The sequence below is a fragment of the Cheilinus undulatus genome, linkage group 5 (genome assembly GCF_018320785.1).
Source record: "Cheilinus undulatus linkage group 5, ASM1832078v1, whole genome shotgun sequence".
Classification (NCBI taxonomy): Eukaryota; Metazoa; Chordata; class Actinopteri; order Labriformes; family Labridae; genus Cheilinus; species Cheilinus undulatus.
In genome coordinates, this window is record NC_054869.1 from 14713614 (window position 1) to 14723680 (window position 10067).

General features: G+C 40.2%; 1 protein-coding gene across 1 annotated transcript in view; it reads left to right on the forward strand.

The window, feature by feature from the left end:
* Positions 1–1943, forward strand: part of LOC121510307 (anthrax toxin receptor 1-like) — a 39664-nt gene extending 37721 nt beyond the window's left edge. Inside the window, exon 18 of the mRNA XM_041788290.1 lies at positions 17–1943. Within this exon, the coding sequence (XP_041644224.1) occupies positions 17–430 (414 nt within the window). The 3' untranslated portion in view covers positions 431–1943. The remainder of the gene's footprint in view (positions 1–16) is intronic.
* The last annotated feature ends 8124 nt before the right edge of the window (positions 1944–10067 follow it).

Genomic DNA, 10067 nt, shown 5'->3' on the forward strand with positions numbered 1-10067 from the left:
TGTTTTTGATTTCCAGGGCAGATGCATGAACTTCACCCGCACAAAGTCTACCGCTCCTCACTACCCACCCTACAACCACCACCCATCTCCCATCTACAAGCCTCCTCCTGCTCCACAGGGCAGCCTGCCACCGACCCCTAACAGCCCCTCATCGTCTCCATCATACTCCTTCTCCACCTTGCCACTGCTGCCTCCAACACCTCCACCCAGCTCCTCCACCCCCTCCCCTCCCATCACGCCTCCCCCATACACGCCACCTCCTAACCGGGCTCTCCCTCCGACCAACCTGCACATACCTGCCCCGCAAGCGTTTCCCCCAACTCCTCCACCTTCCAGCTCTCCTATCACTCCCCTGCCTCCTCCACCACAGGGACCTCCTCCAAGCCGTGCCCCTCCACCTGCTCGTCCACCGCCTCGCCCGGGCCTGTAGAACTCAGAGTGGACTTTAAAGGATTGTAAAAGAGAACTCAGAGGCCCAGAAACAATCAAACATGACCTTCATTGATTGTAACTGCAAGCGAGCTCATGAGTGTCATATCCAGGTGGCTTTCCTGCCCTGTGAAGTGGTACAGAGAGGACTTGTTTTCAGCTATTTGTCTACAGCGACTTTTGTAAACATTTAGCCCAACAGTGCAATTGCTCTAATGCTTGAATTACACAGACATTCCCTACAAATGAGGCCATGAGGGCTGGCTGAAAAACATTCGCCTCCATGGTCCTCATGGCTGCTTCAGGCCTTGTCATGCCCTTCAGGACTACCTACGATTGGAACAATCCAGACCATGCAGAAGAACAACGGCTTGTTTTCTACATGGGCCCTCAAAAAGGAGCACATATATGTTCAAACAGATCATATGAACCTGTTTTTTTGATACACTTGTATCTCTCCTTTTGTTCCTTTTGTACTTTTGATTGTTGAGCGATTGCATGCAAAAGTGTTTGAATCAGATTTCTGTTTTTATAACACTTCTACCTTGTTTTTTACAACAATGACACATTTTCTTTTTATACTTTTTATTGTTTAGAACCACAATTGCAGAGTTTTAATTTTTCAAGGTTTTAAAAACAATCTATGCTGAGGAACACATGTAAGGAATTTGAAACAACAAGGGGTGGGAATTCTATAGTAGCTCGTTGGATATGCCATAAATTGCCCAGTAATATCCTGATCCAGCTTTTCCAACTGATATATTGCAAAAACAGTCATATAATGATCAATGATTATGGGAAAAGAGAAAATACCGCTTAGATTGCAAAGTGCAGTATTAATGTGTTTATTCACTGCGTCAGTATTACCTCTTATCACGCTTCATTTGTTTACTTCAATTCATAGCAGGGAAACCTGTTCTGAGCGCTGTATGTTTAAAAAGTAATGCCAAGGTCAGACTACAATATCTCATCTCTACAATATCTTTTTGCCACAAGGAGGGTAAGCCACAGAAGGTCACTGACATGACTTGGACAACAAACACTGCAGACAACATGGTGGTACTCGACAAATTGATAATCATCTCCCTTCCCTCTTGATGATGTTGAAAGGAGGGGCTGAGCTGGACCACTCCAAGAATAAGGACTGCAATAATGAATGTACATACATTTGTGACTCTAGTGAATGCAGAAGGCTCTTTGCTCTTATTGGCCAACATCACTTACTTGATCAAACACATTGCAAAAAGCACAAAATGACACACTATACAGGACAAAAGGATGGAACCTGAAACCCTACGTCTTCTGGACCAGGCTACCTTCTTGTTTAAAGGTCTGATCTTGGTATTAAAATGGCAATATTTCTCACCAGCAATTCAATAACTATTAAAAAAATCAGGAGGTAGATGTTTTGCTTTATCAATTTTTTTGTCCCACCCCTAGAGATAAAAATCTGCTACACTATAGCTGGCCTATTTTTGTGCACTTCAGAGTTAACAATAAACTTTGGACTGAGACACTAAATCAGCCTCATTTTTATACCTGACCTGACCAAGATTCAATCACCGCAACTGTTGCTTCTTCTCTATCTTATGATTATAAACAGGTGCATCCCAAAAATAAGGATATGGAGCAAAAGTTCATTTTATCCCATGATTTGTTTCAGAAAGCTTCATTTTCATATGTCCTAGATTCTTCTCATACAAAATGAAACATTTCAAGACATTTTGTCAAAATCTTGTTTATGGCTGATATAAAAATCAAAAATACTCCATCTCAAAATATTAGAATACTGTGGAAAAGTCTTATTTGGAAAGGTTTCCTGAGCCTTCATTCTCTCACTCTGGTTCAGTGCACATAACCACAATCATGGGGAAGACTGCTGACTTGAAAAATGTCAAACATTTTCATCCTCCACAAGGAGGGTAAGCCACAGAATGTCATTGCTAATAGGGCAGGCTGTTCTCAGAGGCTTTATCAAAGAATATTCATGGAAAGTTGACTGGAAGGGAAAAGTATGGTAAGAAAAGATGCACAAGAAGCAGTGATGGCTCAGCCTTTAGAGGGTTGTCAAACAAAGCAGATTCAAGAGCTTTGGGGAGCTTCACAAGGAGTGGACTGAAACTGGGGTCAGTGGCTCAAGAGCCACAACAGACAGGTTCAGGAAATGGGCTACAAGTGTTGTGTTCTTAGTGTCGAGCCACCCCTGAACCACAGACATCATAAGCTTTTCACCTGGGCTGTGGAGAAAAAGAACTGGACCATTGCTCAGTGGTCCAAAGTTCTGTTTTCAGGTAAAAGTTAATTTTGCATTTCATTTGGAAATCAAGGTCCCAGAGTCTGGAAGAAGATCAGAAAAGCCCAGAATCCTTCGATGCTTTAAGTCCAGTGTTTTTAGTTTCCACAGTCAGTGATGGTTTAAGGTGCCATGTCATCTGCTGCTGTTGGTCCACTGTGATTTATCAAGTCAATGCTGTCAGCCATCTACCAGGAGATTTTGTAGACCTTCATGCTTCCATCTGCAGAGAGGCTTTATGGAGATACTGATCTCCTTTTCCAGCAGGACTTGGCACCTGTCCACAGTGAAGCCAAAACTACCAGAAACTGGTTTGTTGACCATGGTGTTACTGTGCTTGATTTGCCAGCTAACTGGTCTGACCTTAGCAGTGGTTCTCAACTGGTCGGGCATCAGGACCCTTCACCATCCCTGTAAGAGGAATCCCACCACAAATTTTTAAAAATGTTCAACTACTTAAATGTATTCAATGAAAAATGTTGCAGTTTGGACCCTAACGGGGGGAACATTTACACAGAGACAAAACAAAAGAAACATGTTTGGAAAGCAACTCCTTACAAGCATGCATACATCTTGGGTTACTCACTTTTCCTGAGACAGCATGAAAATTGGGTAATTTCTCAAGAAATGCTCTGCTTATCTTGAGAATTCCAGCTGTGTTACCCAAAGAAAAAGAGACATGAAGAAATCTTGAGACAAATACTAAAATATATGCATCAGCATAGGGAAATTACATTTATTATTTGACTGTATGTCCTCTTAGGGCTTCTGTACATAGACTTTTTGCCCCTTTTTTCCTGGCACACATTTGTGATCCACTATAAAGAGCTTTGCAACCCACTTTTGGGTCCTAACCCATCAGTTAAGAACCACTGCCATAGAGGATCTCTAGGGAAATGTCAAAAGGAAGATAAGAGAAACCAGACTCAACAACACAGACAAGCTGGAAGGCTGCTACCAGAGAAACCTGGGCTTCATAACACCCCAAATAGTTTTGACATATTTCACTTTGTATAAGATATATCTACAATATATGGAAGTTTCAGTCCTTGATTTAAATCACAGTGGGAAAAAAATCCTTTTCATGATATTCTAATTTTGTGAGATGCATCTGTATAATGATGTAATGATTAACAATGAAAACTAAAACATGTCAGTCAGAGAAAGGTTTGGCACGTTGTCTTGCTTATCAGACCACAGCCTACACAACACTGCAAGTATTCACAATGCAACTTGTTTCCGACTGCCAGTCCCAGCACAGACTGACCTGAGTCAATAAGCCAGGGTCACTCACCAATCACCTCATTAGGGTAACTTGTTCAGCTGCTCATTAACGCAAATATCTAACCAGCCAATCACGTAGCAGCAACCAATGCAGTTAAGTATGAGGACTAGGAGTTGCATGACTTGAGAATTTTTAAAGCCGACTGTCGGGATAAAAGGCGAGTTGAATCCGACTAGTCATTAATGAATCCATGAATGAATCCACAGGAGAGGGGAATAGTTTGATACAACCAATAATATGCTGTATATAGTAAACTATAATCCGTATACTCCAAAAACAGGCAGCTTACAAACATATTTTGGTGCAAGTGCAAACAACAAAAGGTTAATGTGGTACATAACATAGGATTTACAAAATAACCTGATGCACTGGCACTACCCCCACTACCAATGCTCACATCAGAAACGGTTGCAGTGGGCCCAGAAATGCGTGAAGACTAATTTTCAAACAGTCTTGTTTACTGATGAGTGCCGTGCAACGCTGGATGGTCCAGATGGTGGAGTAGTGGATAGTTGGTGGATGGCCACAATGTCCCAACAAGGCTGCAACGTCAGCAAGGAGGGGGCGGAGTCATGTTTTGGGCTGGAATCATGGGGAGAGAGCTGGTAGGCCCCTTTAGGGTCCCCGAAGGTGTGAAAATAACCTCGGCAAAGTATATAGAGTTTCTGACGGACCACTTCCTTCCATGGTACAAAAAGAAGAACGGTATCATTGGTATCAAAATTATCTTCATGCATGACAATGCACCATCTCATGCTGCAAAGAATACCTCTGTGTAATTGGCTGCTATGGGCATAAAAGGGGAGAAACTCAAGGTGTAGCCCCCCTCCTCACCTGGCCTAAACCCTATTGAGAACCTTTGGAGCATCCTCAAGCTAAAGATCTATGAGGGTGGGAGGCAGTTTACATTAAAACAGCAGCTCTAGGAGACTATTCTGACATCCTGCAAAGAAATTCAAGCAGAGACTCTCCAAAAACTCACAAGTTCAATGGATGCAAGAATTGTGAAGGTGATATCAAAGAAAGGCTCCTATGTTAACATATAACTTGGCCTGTTAAGATGTTTTTGATTGAAACAGCATTGATTTCAGTAAATATGACCTCCTAATGCTGCACATTCAACAAATGACCATTTTCAGTTCTTTACAACCTATAAAATGTTTTGAAACTCTGGTATGCATAATATTTGGAACAGTGCATTTTTGTAGTTATTTTATTTTTGGAAAAAAAAGTTATCATTGGGAGGTTTGTTCAATAAAATTTGAATTATACTCTAATGGTTGATGACATAAATTATTCTGTCATTTGCATTGACTAATTAGGAAAATCAGAGAAAAATATCATTTGCATGATAATTTAGAATGTGGTGTAGTGTGGCACATTGTATGCCTTACCTGCCATCTTCTTGGTGTCTATTGATTTATTTTATGTTTTTAACCTTCATTTAACCCATTGTGACCTAAGGCTGCCTAAAAAATGCCCTCTAAAACCAAAGTGTTACTCACGGTGATGAAGAAAACACAGATATATTTAGAGTTTTGAGACTAGCTCAGTAGGTCAGCCTCGTGTAGTTAAAATTGATGGGATGTTCCATGGTAACTTACTTCTATTAGAAAATACCATGAGTTTGTGTTTTTTTGTAATCAGCATTTAAGACCAAGCTAAGTTTTTCCAGACAAGACTGGAAACACTAGAAGCAGACTAAAAACTCCAAAACATGCAAAATTGATTAACAACAAAAAATAATGGTGTCATCTGCATAAAAACAATACTAAGTATTTGACAAGTTATCGCACAGATTGTTGACATAAATGGAGAATAAAATAGGTCCTAAGACTGAATATTAACACAGCCATCTGAACACATTGCCAGTCAGCGAACTGGGAAACCATGCTGCTTGGTTTGACATGCCAATGTGATGAAGCACATTTATAAGTAAACTGTGGTCTACAGTGTCAAACAGCTTGGATAAATCAATAAAAGAGCTACGCATCAGGCACTGTAAATGCCTAATGTTGTGATGAGTGACCAGTCCTTATTACAGCAGTAAAGTTGACTATTTGACCAGTTGACTGGTCCATGCAGCCCCTAATGAGGACATGGTCAAAGACGATGTGCTGAAGTTCAAACTGAGGAAGAAATGTGTTTAATTGATGTAGACATCAACATGTTTTTTCTTTCTAAATCAAAGTGTTTTTCTTCAACATCATTTTCTGACCTGGTGACTCTGAAACGAACTACCTGACAGTGTGAAAACAAGCAGCCTTTAGTGTTCATCAAAGCCTGTTAAAACTTAACTGGGTTCATACATCTTTGTGTTGCTTTATTATCCACGAAGCTTCTCCTTTTTATGATTTTTTTAGTTTATCTTCCACCTGCGGTTCACTCTGCAGTATGGTTAGCTATATCAGTCATGTGCTCTTCTTAAAGGCAGAACTTTGCTCTTTTTTTCTTTACTTTGACAGTCAGTCAGATCACTGATTCTGCACAAGCACAAAGGACCTCACTCACCCCTCTGATGGAAAAAAAGTAGACTATGCAGAGGATGGCTAACTACGTCCAGATGTTCATATGTTGCATTATGTCACATGCACGAATGGAGTGACTTATCTTGGAAAGTATTAGACATCACCTAATCCTCAGGAAATGTGAACAGGCTGAGGGAAAGGTGCTCTGGTTCCAACCATTTGTGACATGGTTTAAGGGCAGTGGACTGGACGGAGCTGAATAAGGAACTAAAGCTTCTGAATATTTCAAAGAAAGCAACTTTGATTAAGATCTGACGTGTTATTTTGGCACTTAAAGTTAGCCCATATGCAAATGGATTCTCTGTTGGGCCACATTCAGCGGACTTCTCATTTCAAACAAACTGAAGATGTCTGGAGGCTGCTGCTAGTTTTTGTTTCCACTCTGTCTGAACCATTGCAGAGCAGCTGTCTAACATATGCATATATAAATATTACATCACAGATTATATCTATGGCATACACTCTCCCGTATGATTACATTCAGCTAAAATGGATCTACAGTTATGCAGGCTGCTGTATACTTTCAAGAAGAATGATTTTGAACTTCAGACTTAAATTAGTGACTGACAGTCTGTTGAAAGATTTTTCTGCCGACTCTAAGTGAGAACAGCTTTGTGTCAAACCAACATTCACTCATGTCTGACCAGCCTACATACCGCTTTTCTGGAAGATTATAAAAGTAAATGGACTAGCCTTGATAGGCTTACGCTTGTATCATGCTTTTCCAATTCCCTGACAATAAACACTTTTTACAAATTAGGTCCATACTCACACACTGATGGAGGAGAATGTAAAGTGACCATCAGTACTAGCTTATTCACAGACGCAGCAACTTGTTGCTACAGAAGCTGCAGATCCAACCCTCAATCCTCAGGTTGAAAGAAAACTGACGACCACTGAGCTAACCTGGGCACATTAGAGACTGTCTCACTTATCCATGGTGGAGCATATACAGTGCTTAACAAATCTATGAGACCAGCACCCAAAGTAAGGTTTATGCCACAGCTGCCCTAAAGTAACAGCATTGGTAATTACCAAAATCATTTTCTATGTTTCTGAAATGGTTAATACACCAATATGTAGAAGCTCTTTAACCTAAATGATATTCTTAATGCTAAAATATCATTATTATTGTTATCCATGAATTTTCAAATGTACTAATTTACAAAAAAACCCTGAAAAAATAGTAAAGCACATTAATATTTCTTGATTAATATGTCAAATTATAGTAATGTACTTGCATTCATGAACAGAAAAAAAAATAGTTTTAGTGGTTGGATGTTATGCTTGATTAATTTCTGACTTCTCGGAGAAGCCTAGTGAGCCGGCTGAAATTTGAGTATAAAAAGGTGAATTCAGTTTGAAATTCCTCATTCCTGTTCAAAATGGTAAAACATGGAGAGCTCACTGAAAATGAAAGAGTCTGCATTAAAGCACCTAATGATGCTGGATGGTCTCTGAGACAAATATGACAGGTGGTCTAATAAATGTGTTAAGCACTGTACATATCCATCTGGGCAACAACCAATAGATGGTTTTAAGGAAGTTCAGAACCTTTCAGAAGAAAAACTCCAAGAGTGATTGGACAAATGTTCGGTCACATTTATTACTGACCCCTCAGAGCAACTAAACAGATGATATAGAAGGGATGCACCACCACCAAGGAATAAACTACATAATGCAAGCTCAGCAGGCAGCCTTTGTCATGTCAAAACATCTCTTCTAACAAGAAAAGGTTTCTGTGTGCTTCTTTGCTCTTCTCTTGATGAAGAAATGTGTCCAGTTCTGATCAAACTGCTGCTATAGCTGCATCCGTGCCAATCTCTTCACTGGCTGCCATTGTTTACTTCACGTCACTTCAAGTACCACCTCTGTCACCTCAAGTAATGCTGACTCATCTGGCCAAGTCACCCTCTGACAGGGAACTGTTTCAGAATGAAGCTTTGCAAGATGGATCCACCTGATGGCAGACATGGAATCTGGCCTAGCCATTGGCTTTGCAAGGTTATTTCTGAATCACAGCTGCTTTTTATCAAAACCCTGTCAGTGGTGTTCTTCTGCCTGCATGTGAGCAGGTCTACGGAGTCAGTATTGTTGCAAAACTTGAGAATGCATTTAATTATTTTGAGAGAATTAATTTTTCATTTAGCCTTTAAGTTAAGGCCTGTAACCTTGCAAAGCAGATGGATACACCCGTTTCCTTGTTTTTACTGGCGAAGCCATCTTGTTAAGCTCCCATCTGAACCATTTGAGCCCAGTTAGAAAGTGACAGGACCAATCAGCAACAAGAGGCAGGTGCAATTATGGTGGAAGAGCTTAGTGTGGATGCTGCTAAAGCGCCAGTTTTATCAGAACTTGACGACATTTCTTCGTTAAAAGAAGAACAAAGAACAGCAGTTGTTTTCTTTTCCAAAATGACAAAAGTCATGCACTGACATGTCTACAGTCGCCATGGTTCGTGTTATTCCTTTGTAGCTGTGCCCGCGCTCTCGGTCACAACTACATCAGGTGTTTTGTTGCTCTGATTGGCTCGTAAAGATGTGACAGACAGAGCGTTCATCCAATCACACTCCGAGTTTTTTTTCAAAGCCAACGAAACAATGAAAACCAGAAAAGCACTCGGAGAGCGCAGCACTCTGCTTAGGCAGCTCAGCCCTATCTCCCAATAGTAAAAAAATCCTTTAAAAAATTCCTGGATCTAGACAGTGATCTGGATCGCTCCCAAAATCTAATCAGTTCTTCCTTATGCCATTTCTGACATTTCCTGAAAATGTCCTCAAAATCCGTCCATAACTTTTTGAGTTATGTTGCTAACAACCTAACAAACAAACAAACTAACAAACTAACTAACAAACCAAGCTGATCACATAACCTCCTTGGTGGAGGTAAAAACTGCTAAGATATTAAAAATAAAAGCAAACAGCAGGTTAAAACAAAATCCAACCACTACATTGCACAAAGACTTTGGAAATGTTTCAGCACAAAACACAGCCATCATATTTGTGCAACAGTGTGCAAGAATGTGCCTATATTTCTAGTTAGATTGGTTCTTCTCCAAGCAACTATCTTACGAAATAGATGTTTTTGCTGTAGTTTTGTAACCTTTGAATCACTGATCATTAAAATAACTGAGTTTCATGTCTAAAGACGGTATTGAAAAACATTTGAGTATGGAACATTCTGTCACCTTTAAAGTGCTTGAATTCATAAAATTATTAAATGTCATGATGAGGAGTTCTCCCTCATGGAAAAATACCTAAAAGTTGGTTTTGCATCATTTCTCCAGCTCCACACTTTGTGATATCAAAATATGGGTCATGTGAAATCTTGTTTATTGAGCGTAAAAGGAGTTTCCCGTCATGAGTTCAGAGAAACCTTCCAGTAACCCGAACACAGGCTGGGAGGAGTGGGGAACAAATCCTAAAAAGAGCTTTGAACAGAAGAAGAAAGCACAAAACTCCTTCTCATGTAGTCCAGTTTCACAGCTGACATTTTGGCATGTCATGAGGGAAAGAGTGCCGTTTATAGCATA